At 42.1% G+C, this 18,800-nt stretch overlaps 2 protein-coding genes across 3 annotated transcripts in view; one reads left to right on the forward strand and one right to left on the reverse strand.

Annotated features, from left to right (window-relative positions):
* The window catches only part of LOC110486002 (tRNA pseudouridine synthase Pus10), a 7,280-nt gene extending 1,633 nt beyond the window's left edge, over positions 1-5,647 (reverse strand). Inside the window, exons 1-9 of one of the 2 annotated variants that reach the window (XM_090196031.1) lie at positions 5,313-5,647; positions 4,703-4,835; positions 4,136-4,401; positions 3,719-3,805; positions 2,448-2,482; positions 1,945-2,038; positions 1,453-1,529; positions 1,194-1,239; positions 266-877 (exon numbers count right to left, since the gene is read on the reverse strand). In XM_090196031.1, coding sequence (XP_090052157.1) covers positions 2,035-2,038; positions 2,448-2,482; positions 3,719-3,805; positions 4,136-4,291 — 282 coding nt within the window. In that variant the 5' untranslated portion in view covers positions 4,292-4,401; positions 4,703-4,835; positions 5,313-5,647 and the 3' untranslated portion in view covers positions 266-877; positions 1,194-1,239; positions 1,453-1,529; positions 1,945-2,034. The remainder of the gene's footprint in view (positions 1-265; positions 878-1,193; positions 1,240-1,452; positions 1,530-1,944; positions 2,039-2,447; positions 2,483-3,718; positions 3,806-4,135; positions 4,402-4,702; positions 4,836-5,312) is intronic. The other variant, XM_090196030.1, reaches the window with a different exon arrangement.
* A 77-nt stretch (positions 5,648-5,724) lies between these two features.
* Positions 5,725-17,115, forward strand: LOC110485999 (T-complex protein 1 subunit delta). Its single transcript, XM_021557273.3, has 13 exons — positions 5,725-5,995; positions 6,491-6,543; positions 6,639-6,728; positions 11,632-11,740; positions 11,896-12,160; positions 12,925-13,057; positions 13,292-13,431; positions 13,685-13,781; positions 13,886-13,996; positions 14,333-14,463; positions 16,025-16,259; positions 16,622-16,735; positions 16,945-17,115. Exons 1-13 carry the CDS (start codon positions 5,884-5,886, stop codon positions 16,957-16,959), a joined length of 1,605 nt encoding a protein of 534 aa, XP_021412948.1. The 5' UTR covers positions 5,725-5,883; the 3' UTR covers positions 16,960-17,115.
* The last annotated feature ends 1,685 nt before the right edge of the window (positions 17,116-18,800 follow it).

Here is an 18,800-nt window from a genome sequence, read left to right on the forward strand (position 1 = left end):
TCATCAGAATCCTTTTGATTCACCTGCATGTTCAATCATAGTCCTGCAATGTTCTATATTTGTTTCCTTAGCTTGAAAGAACAGACTGATTTCAAGGTAAGGAAACAAATATCGAAATATGCTTAACTATCCCTTTATATTATGAATGAACTTTTCAACTGTGTCTCGCTATTTTTTTTATACAATAATCACTGTGCACAGTGTCTTATTTTAATATCCCACAAAAAAGTAGATACATTTATGGCAACTTTTAAAAAATACCCACATCAACGTCCAGCTCTAGGATATCAGTCTCAGTCTTCAGCATATCACACAGATTGGGCTTGGTGCGACCAAAGTCTCCGTGGACAAACTCCTTGATGTAACTGGGAACAGTTAAGGTACTGACATTGGGTGACTCGTTGATGATAAAAAAATAACATTTATTAATTTGTTATCGTGTGTGTGTAAGTATATCACTGTGAATGTCTCTCAACCTTAATACCTCCCTTTGTGTTTGGGTTTGTGTATGACTATTTGTGTATCTCACTGTTTTGCTTCTTACCTTACCTTACAGTGAAATGCTTACTTACGAGCCCCTAACCATGAAGGGTGAATCCTAACTTTTCCCTAAGTCCAACTTTTACATCGCATTGACGTCAACGGAGAAATAAGTGAAAATTCGACTTACCTAAGAGGACGTTAGTATTCGCCCCCAACTGAATACATTCCCGAAGTGAAATGACCCCACTCTTGATCATCTCAAAGCCCTCCGTTGGTTCAAATCATCCAAAAGGGATGTCATAAACAACCTTACCCAAATACAGAAACGTGAAGACACTGGACCTCTTGAGCGATGCATTTCCTCGCTGGCCGTGTAGGGGGACAGGGGAACTTTCTAGAGACAGAAAATAAATATCACTAAGCAATGCATGCAGTTAGATTGTGAGTTCCCTCAAAAGAGTGAAGACAGAGAAACAGAAACAAAAAGCGAGAATAAAGTGACCACCTACTTTAGATTTACATTCTGTTGTGAGACAAACTAGAGATCAGAGAAAGGACCGTAACACCGAGAGACATGGAACGACAAAGAATGAGCAGCATGTCGCCATTGGTGACAAAAACATTTATGGAACTTATCAAAACCATTTATACCAATGACCCATTTTGTTCAAATGTCACGTGACATGGCTCCAATTGGCTTTTTCACTCACCTGTTTGTTCTTAGTTGGTCTGAAGCAGTCTGAACAGATGCCAGCCCTGAATGCAAGAATAAAGCAGAGAAGTAGAAATTAGTTTCGTAAAAATGGTACATTACATGTATTTTGCTGGTACTCCATGCCTTTGCACCTATAAAATCTATCCATCAATCTGTCAGTCAATCAGTCCTTCCGCACATCCATCCATCTGGCTGTCTAGTCAATCTATTCATCTGGTCTATACCCTGAGGAGGAGTGTGCTTGGAGAACTTACAGGAAGTGGCAGTCTGAGTCCGTCTCTGGATGTGTGAACCCCACGCCCACCTCAAACTGTTCAGTTTGTCGACTGATCTGTGGGATAAAGAGGAAAATAAAATTGGAATAAACAAAAAAAAAAGTTTTTTTTTCAAATCAAGAATAAATATTTTCAGGAATGAATAGAATTTTGTCACTTACATTGGCTCTATTTGCCTTCATTTTACCGGGGTAAATTTACTAAGAGAACACTTCTCACATTACTAGCCTGAGTGCAAGTCTGTTTGTGCCGCAATGTCAACTCCCGGTCATGTTTTTCTTGTCAATGATAGCAATTGACTTGACAAGGCCACAAACAGATCTGGAACCAGGCTAGCTCATTACAGGTTATTTCTATAGATAGTTACTCTACAAGGCACTACTTGTTGAATAAGTATTTTTCAACAGTGGTGTCCGACCCATCAGCATGTGAGGCCACTGGATGGCTACTTCCGGGTCACTGGTCACTGACCTTGGTCACCACAGGTACGCCACCAAGCTCTTTGGACATCAGACCCTGTATGGTCCACTTGAAGGCCTCCTTCACCTGGATGACATCATCCTATCTGTTGTTTCATGTAGTGAATCTGTTATTCAATGCGTTTATATGGGCTAATAGCAGTAAGGCCAAATAACATTTTTCATTCAAAAAATGTGTTAATATATTGTTGGGATACTTCAAGGGGTCTTTAAAATTCAAAATCAAATAGCTAAATGATCCTTGGTATGACCTCCTTAAGACAATTCCATATAGCTTAGTAGAACCCCGCCCTCCCCTCCCCCGACTTAGACTCTTATGGGTTAAGACATGACATGTTAGAAAAGGTAAAGATGTGTGTTCATAATATAGTAATGAACACTGTAATATTTCAATGTTTTGGAGTGATGTGATGATACTTTGGGATTAGAATTATTTATTTAACGGAAAGAAATCAGGCTAGATAGATGGACGCCACTCTGGTGAAGCGAACTTACCTCACTTCCTTCTTTACATGCAGCCAACAAGAGTGCTGTCGGGGTGTGGCAGAGAGAGAGGAGGGTACATGTTCAGAAACGTCCTGAGTAACATCCTGTCTGTTTACAAGCATCCGTCATGCTCACCTTAATGGGAATGCCACATCTGTAGAAACAATGGCTTTCGGGATTGCACTTTAGTCTACTCTAGTCTCTATACTAGACAGAAGCAGTACCACTAACTATGAGGTAACTATGCCCTCTACTGGCCAACCCAGGGACAAGATACTGCATTATTGACTGTAAAGTAGTCTCACACTGCCACACATCATACTGAATAGAACGACTGTGGTCCAGGCTATACTGATCGTGTGGCTATGACAGAATCAACTGAGCTTCAAATAATCATACTTTTCTATTGAATGGAAGTTGTTTTGAGACAAACCATTTGAATATACTGTAAGCCAACACTTCCTTTGGCCGCCTTTCCTTCCAGTTCTCTGCTGCCAATGACTGGACGAATTGAAAAAAAATCACTGAAGCTGGAGTCTTATATCTCCCTCTCTAACTTCAAGCATCAGCTGTCAGAGCAGCTTACCGATTACTGTACCTGTACGCAGCCAATCTGTAAATAGCACACCCAACTACCTCATCCTCAGATTGTTATTTATCCTCCTGCTCTTTTGCACCCCAGTATCTCTACATGCACATCATCATCTGCACATCTATCACTCCAATGTTAATGCAAAATTGTAATTATTTCACCTCTATGGCCTATTTATTGCCTTACCTCGCTACTCTTCTACATTTGCACACACTGTATGTAACGGATGTGAAACGCTAGCTTGGTTAGCGGTGGTGCGCGCTAAATAGTGTTGCAATCGGTGACGTCACTTGCTCTGAGACCTTGAAGTAGTAGTTCCCCTTGCTCTGCAAGGGCCGCGGCTTTTGTGGAGCGATGGGTAACGATGCTTCGTGGGTGACTGTTGTTGATGTGTGCAGAGGGTCCCTGGTTCGCGCCCGGGTATGGGCGAGGGGACGGTCTAAAGTTATACTGTTACATGTACATAGATTTTTCTATTGTGTCATTGACTGTACGTTTGTTTATGTGTAACTCTGTGTTGTTTTTGTCGCACTGCTCTATCTTGGTCAGGTCGCAGTTGTAAATGAGAACTTGTTCTCAACTGGCCTACCTGGTTAAATAAAGGTGAAATAAAAAAAATTAAAAAGCTGATAGCTACACAATTGCGTGACATCAGTTATCAGCTAAGGCCTACAATATAACCACTGACCTCTCTGACAGACAGCTGGGCCGGCAGGGAGACGGACAGTACCATCGTGTCAAACTGGTAGTTTTTGGCCTTCACCACATCCGATATCTGCACACACAAAAACAGTGTCATGAATCCCCCCAAATTCCATTGTTGGTTCAGTCCTCCTAGGCCTCAAGCTGTGGTAATTGAGGCAGATTCTGGTAGACTGGAGCATTGATTGACGATGATGGAGTATTTGATCACTAGGCAGATACAAAGGTCTTTCTTATTTTAATCTTCAACGTTGTGTCCTAAACGGTACCCTATTCTCTATATAGTGCACTACTTTTGACCAGGGTGTCATTTGGGACATACCTAAAGACATACTTAGTCATGGGTATCATGTAAAACAACAGTGGCTCCGAATGCAATAGGATTAATAGTGACCAAACACACCTTTATGGCATAGGCTTCATCACAGAACTCCTGTAGAACTCCCAGGCACACCGCACACACGTCCGAGTCCGCTGGCTCGGCGTCGCCTTCCTCCATCACCGCGGGAACCACGGCAGAGTCGCCTTCTGATTGGACGTCCGTCTCCGCCGCATCCATCTTAATTTTTTTACGAGGGGGGTCTTCTGTGTGCTGCTCCAGCACGGCTGCATCTTGGGATTCGTTATTCTCTGAATCACTGATGAAAGCACAAAGCTCCTTTGCTGTATCTTGAGCAGGACAAACAGAAAAACATTATTCAGCATCAAAAAAATATATTCAAATGTCTGCCAGCAGTTCAGTTCACCCAATATATGGTTAGATCACGGGCACAATTATTCTAAAGGAGAATACTTAGGTTACCTACAAAGTAGCGTCTGCCACAGGCTTTCACGCAAAGCCTTAAGCCGAGACTACCTACAAAAAAGAATGTTGGAGCTACTTAACTGTCTTTGCACTTGAATCTGAAATGTCTGTATGTCTGTCCCTGCTTTAAGTACAAAGACAATCCAATGCAGCAAAAGCACTGACCTCATAAGACTGGCGGTAGGCTGACTGCACCCCCAAGCAGCAGAACCTCAGGACACAGCGGGCACAGCATCCAGCTTCCAGCAGCTTCTTCACTATTGGTCTATCTTTCTCCTTCAGGGGCAACATAATACAGCTATAAAATGGACAGAGATCACAGATGAATGAGATCAGTAAGAAAGATGAAAGTACACTTATGTCTGGCAAACCTACTACAACAAGTTAGCTGACAGAGTTAAGTAGAATCAGTACTACTGTAGGTTATCTAAGAGTAATATAATATGCACATCACAATGCTAATAACATATCACACACTGTAGGGTGAGGTTACAATCATTGGTAGCTGAAGCAAAGCTTGCATGCACACTTTGCATTACAAAGATAGATATGGGGGCTATAATCTCTGTTAACTCAGAAGTAAAATCTCATGTGTACTACTGTACAATACTGGAAAAGGCTGCTTGCTCTGAGACCTGTCTACACATTGCTAGCACTAGGTCACACTCGCAGCCCTGTGTGGATGTTGATGCATTTGATGTTATGATGTGCTGCTAGTTCTTAAGGTAGCTAGTTAGCTTTATCTGAGAACACAAATAAGCACAAGCTTACGAACCTTGAATGGCAAATGAATTACAGTATTTGTACGATAATCAGATGTCTATGTAGAGCAAGAACACAGTTCAGTCAAAGATGGTTTCAAAACTCTGTGGTTCAGTCATTTGGTTTCTCAGCATGCAGCAAATGTTACAGGAACATGACTTCATCAGAAGTAGACAAAACTAGTCGAATCAGATAGATTAATATATTGATGAGGGTGGATATTATCATTTTGATCAACACCACAGGTCCCTTTAATTGTATACAATATCACTACCAGTACCTTATATATGAATATATATGCATTCAATGCACACAGTGACCTACTACCCTTGTCTCATCCCAACATATAAAACCGCAAGGCAAATTGTTGGACATCTAAAACGTCATATCAAGGCGCCTTCGAAGTTGACAGGAGGGTCCTTTTTCTACAAGAGTCGAAACCGGTGGCTCTGGAAGGTTCTAGTCAGAGCGGGAGATAAATCTGAATCTCAACCCATCTGAAGTCGAGCAGCCGTTTCTGTGTTTTGGGTTACAGCTGTCCCCATCATAAGTATTTTAGTCAAATATTCCGTCGAAAATAAGCAATGGCTGCACCAAAGATGCCAAGTGGTGGGATGAAAAACAAAGGACGAGGGGCATATGTAGACCGTGACAAGCCAGCACAGATTCGGTTCAGTAACATCTCCGCAGGAAAAGGTAAACTACAAATACAGCATTCGTATTGCGTTGTTGGACGAATAACTGACCCTGGCGGTTGTTTGCCACAGTGAGTTGCCATAGCATCAGCTGCTGCGACACTCCCTTTGCTAATGAATGGATGCTACTGCTGGCTCAGTATGGGCAGTGTAACCGTTAGCCACAAGTTGGTACCCAGTTAGCTAGCATGACTCCACAATAATCTGTTACAGAGCAAATCATTATTCTGTACACCCTTCATGCAGCACCAAACACTATTGTGATTGACATTAGTGCACTAGCTAAACTAGCCATTAGTTGCTTAGATTTGTTGGGATCAAGAATTGGCCAAATGAACTGTCATGAACATCCATGTATGTGCTCTTTAACCAATAGTCGTTTGGGGTCCCCTTGTCTGCCTCAGTAGTCAAGCAGTAAACATTTTCTATAGAAGGTATCCTACTGTTAGATGGGTAGGTCTTCTTTGTGAAAGTAACACCTCTTTTGGGTTGACAGCTGTCGCTGAATGCATCAGAACCAGCCTTGGCCCCAAGGGCATGGATAAAATGGTAATTAAATGTAACCATTTACATCAACTTCTCATCACCATCTCTCAAGGTTTGGTCATTTTGTCTGTAACTAAAAGAGGAATTGATTCTTACAGATTCAGGATGGGAAGGGTGACGTGACCATCACCAATGACGGGGCCACCATCCTGAAACAGATGCAGGTGCTGCACCCTGCAGCCAAGATGGTAAGGTTTGAGAGAAAGGAGCTGGGGATATGTTTCTGTGCTGTCCTCTACAATTGTTGCTCTAGCCAAATACTGCTCTAGCCATCACTAGCCGGCTACCAGCCGGTTACTCAACCCTGCACCTTAGAGGCTGCTGCCCTATATACTGCTGCCCTTCAGAAAGTATTCAGACCCCTTGACTTTTTCCACATTTTGTTATGTTACAGCCTTATTCTAAAATTGATTAAATATATATTGTTTTCAGCAGTCTACACACAATACCCCATAATGACAAAGCAAAAACAGGTTTTTAGAAATGTTTGCAAATGTATTAAAAATAAACCAATACCTTATTCAGACACTTTTCTATGATACTCGCAATTAATTTCAGGTGCACCCTGTTTCCATTGATCATCCATGAGATGTTAATACAACTTGGAGTCCACCTGTTGTAAATTTAAATTCATTGGACATGATTTGGAAAAGCATATACCTGTCTATATAAGGTCCCACAGTTGACAGTGCCATGTCCAAGCAAAAACCAAGCTGTGAGGTTCGAAGGAATTGTCATTGGCGCTCCGAGACAGGATTGTGTCGAGGCACAGATATGGGGAAAGGTACCAACAAAAATTCTGCTGCATTGAAGGTTCCCAAGAACACAGTGGCCTTCATCATTCTTAAATGGAAGAAGTTTGGGCGATATTAGTTAAATGCCAACATTGGTATCGGCCTGCTGTGTGCTGTGGATCGAGCAGTCAACAAGTTGCGCAGTCATTTGAAAGATTAAGAAAATTTTGGCAAAACAACTCAAAGGCCAAATCCCTTAAAGCCTAGATAATGGAATTCATTGCCCTTGACAATCAACCGTTTTGTTGTGGGTGAAGTTGGCTTTCGCCGACTGGTCAAGCACCCGTACACACTAAGTGCGCTGTTTTTCAGATGTTGCCCAACCGGAGTTACACAGTAATAGCTTCACGACATGCATACCATGGAATGCCATTTGGGTCTTTTGCGTGTCACAAAATATACAGTAACACTGTCTAAGCTGTACGAAAAAAGTCTGCAAACACCGGCCACAAACAATGTTTACAATACCATGTTGGTAATAAAGCATCATTTGTTCGACCGCAACTTCTGGGGTAGCTAGCTTTAGCTTGGTAGATAGCTAGCACCCATACAACCAGCCTGAAAACAATGACCAGTAGGAACTGCAGTAATTTTCATTTATTCTTAGCAATGATTTAGAAATCCTTGTAAGTATTAGCTAGGTTGCCACTTGTTGTTCACCTATTGAAATTGAACTTCAATTAATTGAAAATAAATAGCTAGCCAGCTACTTAACACTGTTGCCCAAAGCTAACGTTATAAGCAGCCAGCTAGCTTCATCTGGCTAGTGAGGCTCGACCAGACCCGGGTTATGTGTTGTGAAGCTAGCCACAAGGATTAGGCACAATAGTGGAATTTGCGTTTTGCCATTGGAACACAGGAGTGATGGTTGCTGATAATGGGCCTCTGTTCGCTGATGTAGATATTCCAACATTAACTATGTCTACACTATTTCTGATCAATTTGATGATATTTTAATGGACAAAAAAATTGCGCCCCTCTCAAAAACAAGGACATTTCTAAGTGACCCCAAACTTTTGAACAGTAGTGTATGACTATCATCTGCATATAGATAGAACTTTGCTGGTTGCATCCCATTTCCCAAATCATTAATACAAATTAAGAACACAGGTGCTAAAATAGAACCCTGGGGCACACTTCTGTTAATCTCCAGAAAGCTAGACTTGTGATTGTCAGTATATACCCATTGTGTTCTGTCAAAGATAGTTCCTAAACCAATTTACTGCCCCTTCACTGAGACCGACGTTTGAGTCTAGCTAGCAACAATTCATGGTCAACTGAATCAAAGGCCTTTGTGGATTATTATCAAACAGAGCAGCGCGATGTTGCTTTTCATCAAGCGCATTAATGATGTCATTTGCCACTGCCATAGCTGCAGTTGTGGTGCTGTGCCCCAACCTAAAGCCAGACTGAACCCCACTCAGTATGTTCTTTTCAATTTAGAAGTTTAACTGAGTTCACTAGGGATTCATAGACTTTGGCCAGGGTAGGTAGTTTAGAGAGAGGACGATAGTTATTAGCATCTGAGGGATCTCCACCCTTTAGCAGTGGGACGGCATAAGCTGATTTCCAAATGCTGGGTATGGAATTGGTCAAGAGACAAGTTGAAAATGTGAGCCACAGTTTAGGAAATGATATCGGCTGTTATCTTTAAGAGGTAGGGGTCCAGGTTGTCTGGACCTGCAGACTTTTGTGTCTAACCTTTTTAGTGCTTATAGACCCCCTGTATAAGGAACAGGTTCAAATGGTTCACGAGGGCCTATATCATAGTGGACTGTAACAGAGCTTACAATTGAGGCCTGGGCTACACCATTATCAAAAACTGAACCAGCAGATATTAAGTGCTTGCATTTGTAGGTCTAGCTTGAGCCCAAGAGATTTCTCTTTCTAATTAATTCTGCCAAGTTCTCTGAACACCGGAGATTGTCCCTTCCACTGATTCTTAATGTCTTCACAGGGGCATGCTTATCACAAATCAACACAAATTCCATATAAAAATAGTTCCAGGCAGTGTCAGTCGGGAATCAGACTTAATATTGACAGTATGATACAGATCATGTAAAAACGCTTGCTCATCAAACTGTCTAAAATGTCGTTTTTTTTTTTTTGTTTAAAAAAATAAATATGTGTTTGGCTTTGGTCATATTTTTTTTGTATTTCTAACACACGCAATTGCACAGTGATCACTGACATCATTACAGAAATCCCAGTCGATGTGCATTTGTGAGGGGTATTCGTTAGAAGAATGTCCAATAGCGTTGATTTGTTAAGTGCTCTGGGATTCGGTCTTGTAGGCACATTAATTAATTGAGCGAGATTCAGAGTCACAAGGTTCTTTTAAGAGTCTGGTACAGATGTAAGCATGTCCCAGTTCAAATCTCCTAAAAGATTGCATTCAGAGTCATTTTGCTTGTGCAGGACATCAAGAGTTAAGTGCGTCCCTCGACGCCGGGGGCGGTCTGTCACAGCCAACTACAGTGATGTGGGAGTCCTTATATAAGGTCACTTTAACCGCAAGCAATTCAAAATGTTTGGCTTTGGTAATCGAGGGTAATTTTCAAGGTGTTCAACTCGGATATCACATAAGTTGCAACCCCTCCTTTACTCATCCGATCGTTCTAAAAACCCTGTACCCATCAATAGAAATCAAGTTATTTGACAGTTTTCTTTAGCCAAGTTTCTGAATAAACCATTGCGTCTGCATTTGTCGTTTTGGCCGATATTCTAATCATGTCTATTTTTGGATTTCTGACATGCAAGAGGCCAAAACCTGCTCTGTTTTTCAAATCATGAATCGGTAGAAATTGCATGGTATCTTATCGGCCCAGGGTTTGGTCGCACATTACCAGAGATCAACAGTAAAAACATAACACTTTATCTGTTGCCCAGTGTGTGAGGACTTGGTGGAGCCAGCACCATTGTCAGTCAATAAAACTAACAGTCTTTTGACACAAAGTCATTCAACAGTTTGAGATTTTGGAAGTATGCCATAAAGTGTAGGTCCAGTTGCGTTTAAGAGGGGCACAAATGTAATTGCAGAGAGACCGAGTTCCTGGTGGTATTGACATGATGGTCTCTGAGTGTTTGCAAATTGTAGGGCATAAGGCGACGTTAATTAATTCAGCCTATTTAATCCAGGATGGCATTGAGTAAAGAGCAGGCACAGTAACCGATACAATGCCGGCTTGAGCGGGATTTCAACGACCCGTAGACGTTGTGTAGAACAATGTAGATTTTCCCACGGTGCATTAGGTTTTCCAATCCAATAGCCGCTTCTCCGCTCCTAGCCTTCAGTGTGCACCTGTGCTCGCGCAGCAGGCCCGGCGTGCAGACAGACGCTCCTGACTCGGCGAGCTTCAACTCCAGAAAGGTGTAGGGAAAAAATGAAGGCCTTCTCAATCCGAAATCTTTGTACAAGTAAATTTCGTAAAATGCTGATCTAAAAAAGTAATAGTTGTTATATACAGCATCCACCTTCACATAAATGATTTGCTTCTGTAAACAGGATCAGGGTCATTTAAAACAACTCTTGACTCCTCTCAAAGATCAGACATACAAACGGACAGACTGATTGGCAACCATCTTGGATTGGACAGTGATGCAAATAGAATTATGCCATACTTTTATTTTGAAGGATAACCACAAAGTCCACTTGTTGCTAATCCTTATTGTGGCTAGCTTCACATAGATGGGTCCGACCACCATTAATCAAATAAGAACAGTATTATAAATTAGGGGCAAAATGTGTGTTGGTGCATAACTATTCTGAATACTTCTCAAATGCACTGTAGACATAAAATCACTAGCCACTTTAATAATCAAATTTGTTTTGGTCACATACAGATGTTGTAGCGACGTGTTAGTGAAATAACGCACAGGAGAGAAAATACTGTAGCGCGCTGGTCACTAACGTTTACATACTGCTTTACTCATGTCGTATGCATTATATTCTACTGTGTTTTAGTCAAAGCCACCCCGACATTGCTCGTCCTAATATTTATATATAGTAATTCCATTCTTTTACTTTTAGAATTGTGTGAATTGTTAGATACTACTGCACTGTTGGCGCTAGGAACACAAGCATTTCGCTACATCAGCAATGACATCTAAGTATGTGACCAATAACATTTTATTTGAACATCCGGCAGGGGACTGTCATTTGAGCTAAAATTCAACATTTCTTTAAAGGTTATTTCTGAAAGGCATCTTTGGGGACTTTCCTTTCTAGCTTCTGTCCCTTTTAAGAGATCATCAATATCAGGAGTTTGACGCTGTGTTTTGCCTGTTTGTCTTTCAGATGGTGGAGCTGTCCAAAGCACAGGATATTGAGGCTGGTGACGGCACTACCTCGGTGGTGGTGATTGCTGGTGCCCTGCTTGACGCATGCGGCAAGTTGCTTCAGAAGGGTAAGTGACGTGGAACCAATGGCATCGTTGACGATCTCCAGGACCAGGCTTGCTGACTCCTGGATTACACAATAAACTCCTAGGCCAGAATCTGTTCTGAGTCCCTGCTTCCTAAAGCTTTAATACTAACTGCCTGCTCTCTGCTTATCCACCAGGTATCCACCCCACCACTATCTCTGAGTCGTTCCAGAAGGCGGTGGACAAGGGCGTCGAGGTGCTGACGGGCATGAGCCAGCCGGTACTCCTGAGCGACCGCGAGACACTGCTGAACAGTGCCACCACCTCTCTGTGCTCCAAGGTGGTGTCGCAGTACTCCAGCCTGCTAGCGCCCATGAGCGTGGACGCCGTGATGCGCGTCATCGACCCGGCCACCGCCACTGGCGTGGACCTGCACGATATCCACATTGTCAAGAAGCTGGGGTGAGGAGGGAGGGGAAGGCTGGTGGGTCCAGATTATGTGCTCACTGCTGTAAATTGTTCTGGATAAGAACGTCTGCAAAAGGACTTAAATGTTAGAAAACAACCCTGTTTGTAATTCTATTTTGACTTCTGGGTCATGTTCATTAGGGCACGCAACAGGAAATGTTGAAACATTTTGCAACGGAAAATTTGCTTTTCTTATTAGAAAAGTCCAGATAGTCCCTCCTTCCGCAGTTCCTTTTCTGCCATTAGGTGTGTAATGAACATGATCCAGCAGTAGACCCTAGGCTACTAATGTAGGATCAGTGTTGTACTAATACCATACCTTTCCTAAAGCTTTTGACAGCTTCCTACAGTTGAAAGTCAGTTTGGATAGGCACATTTTCACTCCCCAGTTCTCTCTCTGTGGGGATGTGGACATGTCTGATGTGCCAGATCAATCTCAGGCGGTCAATTAGCAGAATGGCTCCACTTTGCTTTCCCTGCCAGTCACCTTCTGACAAGCTATCGCAACAAAATTGTAATTGTGTAATCAGCAACAAAACCATACTGATGTCCTACTTGAGTGTTTTTCCTTGTGCATGGATGGACACACATTTATCTGATCTTAATCGACAACGCAAATGATTGCGTTTAAAAAAACAACATTTAATTAATTATTTTGCCTTATGGTCGAGAACCTTTGTTTGGAATCAGCCAGGTAGAAACTGCTGCCCTTAGACAGATGTTCTACCCATAATGACCTAATGTGTGTTTCTCTGCAGTGGGACCATTGATGACTGTGAGCTGGTGGATGGCCTGGTGCTGACCCAGAAGGTGGTCAACTCCAGCGTGTCCCGTGTGGAGAAGGCCAAGATCGCCCTCATCCAGTTCTGCTTGTCCCCGCCGAAAACTGATGTAAGTCCATCACATCACAAACTGACTGTTTGTCTCCGTGAAATTGGCTTCCATGTTTGTCAATGTCCCTGACGTTATGGTGGACGATTCATTTTTTATCTGTTCGCTTTCTTACCCCTCAATCTTCACATTTTCTTACAATTGTTTTGTTATTCTTTCTCCGTATTATTATTATTATTATTATTATTATTATTATTATTATTTTATTGTTATGTCCCTCATGTCGTAATCCAGATGGACAACCAGATAGTAGTGTCAGACTATGCCCAGATGGACCGTGTGCTGCGCGAGGAGCGCGCCTACATCCTCAACCTGGTCAAACAGATCAAGAAGGCGGGCTGCAACGTCCTGCTCATCCAGAAGTCCATCCTCAGGTAACACCCGACGCATTATCACCGTCATGGCATTGCGTTACATCATCACCGTCATGGCATCGATTCACTTTGTCCAATTGCTCTCACAATGTCTAGAAATGTATTTGAGTGTAATCAGAAAGGCAGGTATTAGCACTGTTACCATGGGTTCCTCTGTATATTATACTCTTCCCATAGGTGGACCTCCTGTCTGCATGCTATCTTGATCACTGGATGACATGGTTTAAAAAAAATTGTTCCGTACTTCTTTCAGAGATGCTCTGAGCGATTTGGCCCTCCACTTCCTGAACAAGATGAAGATCATGGTGGTCAAGGAGATCGAGAGGGAGGATATTGAATTCATCTGCAAGGTATAAAAATAAATCACATTATTGGTCTTTACTTTGTAGTTCATGATATTCTGTTATAGCCAAAGGCTGACTGTTGAATCTGAATTCACTTTTCACCCCTACAGACCATTGGCACCAAGCCCATCGCCCACATTGATCAGTTCCTTCCCGAGATGATGGGCACCGCCGAGCTGGCAGAGGAGGTCAGCCTGGATGGCTCTGGCAAGCTGGTCAAGGTACGCTAATTCACTTAAACTAATCTCAATCTCTCCCAGGCTTGGATACGAGACTGCTTTCTTGCTGCCATCACAACTATGCGAGAAAATACTCTTATTCTAATGCTAATACCCTTGGAATGTTTTAAGTGGTCATTGAAAACAGTGATGATTTTAGGCATTGCATGTAGCCTATGTGTATTCCAACCTCCATGAATGAAAAAATGTTCATTGTAATTTCGTTTTTAAGGTTTTAGAAAAGCATATTCTAAGATTACTTTGGCATGTGTCTGATCGCTGTTTCCCAATGAAAGTCAATTAATGCTGTTTCTCTCTCTGGCCTGTTCGTCTCTATAGATCACAGGCTGCACCAGCCCTGGTAAGACAGTCAGCATCGTGGTGCGCGGATCCAACAAGCTGGTGATTGAGGAGGCGGAGCGCTCCATCCACGACGCTCTGTGTGTCATCCGCTGTCTGGTGAAGAAGAGGTATGGTGCTGCAGCCACTCTGGTCAGCTGTCTGAGCAACAATAGCCTCTGTAGATGCATGCCGTGATAATGTGGAATAATTACATAGACAAGTAAGCACAAGTCCCTCTAAGCTTTGCCCACTCGTGGCTGTCCATGTCACAAGTGGCCATTTCCGGGGGACAGAGCAACCCTCTCTTCAACCTGGGTCAGGGGCTTCACCTCTGGCTCTGGACCTGTTGAGAGGAACATAATACTCTGAAGGACTGCAACTACACCTAAAATGGCTGTGAAGGATGTGCACTTTGTCCTTTTTAAAGAGCTTAGCAGACCTTGTGATCCCAATAGATCTTGAAACCAAACATTGATATTTCTGTTTTGATATCAACCATTTTTGTCAGATCTAAAATGCCCTCTTTTATAACAGAAGAAGTGGGGCCACACCAGTATCCAGCTTACCAGTCATTTGCAATAAACTATTTTCTATGCAGTCATTAAATTCCTTGTTTGGGTAACTTACGTACCATTCAGAAGTTTGGACTCATTCAAGGGTTCTTTATTTTTATTTTTTTTTACATAGTTCATGTCTTCACTATTATTCTACTATGAAATAACACATGGAATCATCTAGTAACCAAGAAAGTGAATCTCAATATAATTTTATTTTTTGTTTAACAAAGTAGCCACCCTTTGCCTTGACAGCTTTGCACACTCTTGGGATTATCTCAACCAGCTTCATGAGTTAGTCACCTGGAATGCATTTCAATTAACAGGTGTGCCTTGTTCATTTGTGGAATTTTCCTTCCTTAATGCGTTTGAGCCAATCAGTTGTGTTGTGACAAGGTAGCGGTGGTATACAGAAGAAAAAAGACCAAGTCCATATTATGGCAAGAACAGCTCAAATAAGCAAAGAGAAACGACAGTCCACCATTACTTTAAGACATGAAGGTCAGTCAATGCAAAAAAATTCAAGAACTTTGAACATTTCTTCAAGTTCAGTTGCAAAAACCATCAAGCGCTATGATGAAGCTGGCTCTTATGAGTACTGCCACAGGAAAGGAAGACCCTGAGTTACCTCTGCTGCAGAGGATAAGTTCATTAGAGTTACCAGCCTCAGAAATCGGCAATTAAATGCACCTCAGATTGCAGCCCAAATAAATGCTTCACAGAGTTCAAGTAACAGACTCATCTCAACATCAACTGTCAACTTCAGAGGAGACTACGTGAATCAGGACTTTATGGTCAAATTATTGCAAAGAAACCACTACTAAAGGACACCAATAGGAAGAATTGCTTGGGCCAAGAAACACAAGCAATGGACATTAGACCGGTGGAAATCTGTCCTTTGGTCTGAGTCCAAATTTGAGGTTTTTGGTTCTAACCACCGTGCCTTTGTTAGATGCAGAGTAGGTGAACGGATAATCTCTGCATGTGTGGTTCCCACAGTGAAGCATGGAGGTGGTGTGGTGGTGCTTTGCTGGTGACACTCAGGGATTTTTATTTAGAAGACAGCCTAATTGATATTTGCTGTCACTAGTTTGTTTCTCTTTCCCTTGACTGATGCCTTTTCTCTCCCTCCCAGGGCTCTGATCGCCGGTGGCGGTGCTCCTGAGATCGAGCTGGCCCTGCGCCTGGCTGAGTACTCCCGCACGCTGCCAGGCATGGAGGCATACTGCGTGAGGGCCTACGCAGACGCCCTGGAGGTGGTGCCGTCCACACTGGCCGAGAACGCCGGCCTCAACCCCATCTCCACTGTCACAGAGCTCCGCAATAGGCACGCCCAAGGCGAGAAGACTGCCGGGATCAATGTCCGCAAGGTACGGCCCTGCGACTCTCTCCTGGATTCTGTTTTGTTTTATGCCTATTTTCACCCTGCCATAGTTTGTTCTCAGGATGCAATGTTGAACATTCAGATTTAGAACAAATGTGATTGTCTCGTGAGGCTAGAGTCACGCCGTGACAACACCTCATTGTCCTGGTGTGCTCGCAGTAAACCTATTTGCCTATTCATCGACTGTAGTCTCTTGTGTCCCAGCCATTCACCAGCTCGATACAGAACCTCCGTTTTGACAGTTTGTCATTAAGATTTACATTAATGCAGTTGCATACCAGATATGCGATTGTCTTATCATGTAGAATAGGGAATTGACTCGTCTCCCCATTCCTCTCCCTCTCTCAGGGCGGTATCTCCAACATTCTAGAGGAGCTGGTGGTGCAGCCTCTGCTGGTGTCTGTCAGCGCTCTGACCCTCGCCACCGAGACGGTCCGCAGCATCCTCAAGATTGACGACGTGGTAAGAGACCAGACAACCCTCTGGTGTCACTAGTGGAGATCTGCCCTCTAATTCAACCTGCATTACATCTTGTATGCCCATTTTAGTATGGAACACAGCACCAGAAAAAACGCACAACACTATATAAATTGCTCTAATAATTGAAAGCCCCCCTCCTTTCACTTAAACTGTGTCCTAATAAGGTAATAAGATTTTCCCCTTTCTTGCAGGTGAACACCCGATAAGGAGTTACGAGGAGATTTGTCGATGTAGCAAGAACCCAGCCTGTGTTACTGCACGTGCTTGTGCCACAAGGAGTCATAGGACCGGCAGCTTGCTAAGACCCGTATGTCCAGAAGTCCTCTGTAGTTTAATAAAACAGTTCTTTTTTTGACACTCCATGTTTTTGTTGTGTACTTCCTCCTTGGGCTCCCTCAGTGACTGACCCCACTGACCAGCAGTTCATCTTTAAATCTCAGGCTTGTGTCATGACACCAACGAAATGGTGTTAACGGCAACTTTCCCCATATACACTACTGTTCCAAAGTTTGGGGTCACTTAGAAATGACATTGTTTGAAAGAAAAGCAAAAATTGTCTATTTTAAAATGACATCAAATTGATCAGAAATAGTGTAGTCATTGTTAATGTTGTAAATAACTTGTAGCTGGAAACGGCTTTTATTTAAAAAAAATAAAAAATAAAATAAAAATGGAATATCTACATAGGCCCATTATCAGCAACCATCACTCCTTTGTTCCAATGGCACGTTGTGTTAGCTAATCCAAGTTTATCATTTTAAAAGGCTAATTGATCATTAGAAAACCCTTTTTGCAATTATGTTAGCACAGCTGAAAACTGTTGTGCTGGATGAACCAGACTTGTGGAGGTCTCCAATTGTTTTTCTGATAATAATGTGAAGTGCAAGGCCTTATTTTTATTTGCTAAACAACTTTGATCAGATTTGTTTTTTTTTCAGGAGTCGCACTACATTTCTGCTGATGCCAACTTTTGGAAGTCACAATGGGGCAACAATATTTTGTGTTTGCTTTTTTGAGGATGATGAGTTGCTTGAATCTGTAGAGAAACATATACAGTACTTCATTGGTTTTCCAAATTTCCCGATTCGTTATTATTGATAGGAGGGGACTTTAATATCACTAGATCATTTAACAGATAGATGGCCACCAGGTCGGCGCCAACCAATCAGAATTTTGGTTTAAACTCTTTATGGAAAATGTTTCATCTCACAGATATATGGAGAGAGAGGTTTCCAACAAATCATTCACTTGGAGTAATAAAACAGGTTCCAGATAGTTCAAGAATAGATTTTTGGCTTATCGAAAAGGTATTGATTGTGAGTGTGTTACTACAAATATTTTTACTACTCCCCTCACAGACCATAGGTGCCATTTACATTGATATCAAAATATTTACCCCTGATACTAACCTTGGTAGAGCATCCTAACTGGAAGCTAAATAGCTCCTCATTATAGCTGAGTTTGAGGTAAAAAGATCTGCTCTCACATTTTTGGGAAAGAGCTTGTTTAGAAAAATCCTATTGCAAGAACTGGGAGCTCTTTAAATTTGTGGCCAAATACCTTAGAAAATATGGTAGTAATCTTGCTAAAACCAAAAGAGCTGAGGAGGAAAAGGTGATCATTAAGATAACTTCCTTTCTCAGAGGTCCCCAGCCAGCCTCTCAGGGGAGGAGAGATGGAACTGATTGAGTTACGAAATAAACTGGATAATATACAGTACATAGATTCAATAAACTGGATAATATACAGTACATAGATTCAATAAACTGGATAATATACAGTACATAGATTCAATAAACTGGATAATATACAGTACATAGATTCAATAAACTGGATAATATACAGTACATAGATTCAATAAACTGGATAATATAGAGTACATAGATTAAAAGCAGAAGGAGCTTTTATTAGATCAGGAAAAATGGCTTGAGGAGGGAGAACAGAATTCATCATTGAGAAATGTCACTCTACAAATAACACTATCCATAATTTAAACATTGTGTTATTACAGATTAGCAAAAATGAATCACTAAATACTGTAGCAATT

The sequence above is a fragment of the Oncorhynchus mykiss genome, chromosome 13, assembly GCF_057628025.1.
Source record: "Oncorhynchus mykiss isolate SJ-2025 chromosome 13, ASM5762802v1, whole genome shotgun sequence".
NCBI lineage: Eukaryota > Metazoa > Chordata > Actinopteri > Salmoniformes > Salmonidae > Oncorhynchus > Oncorhynchus mykiss.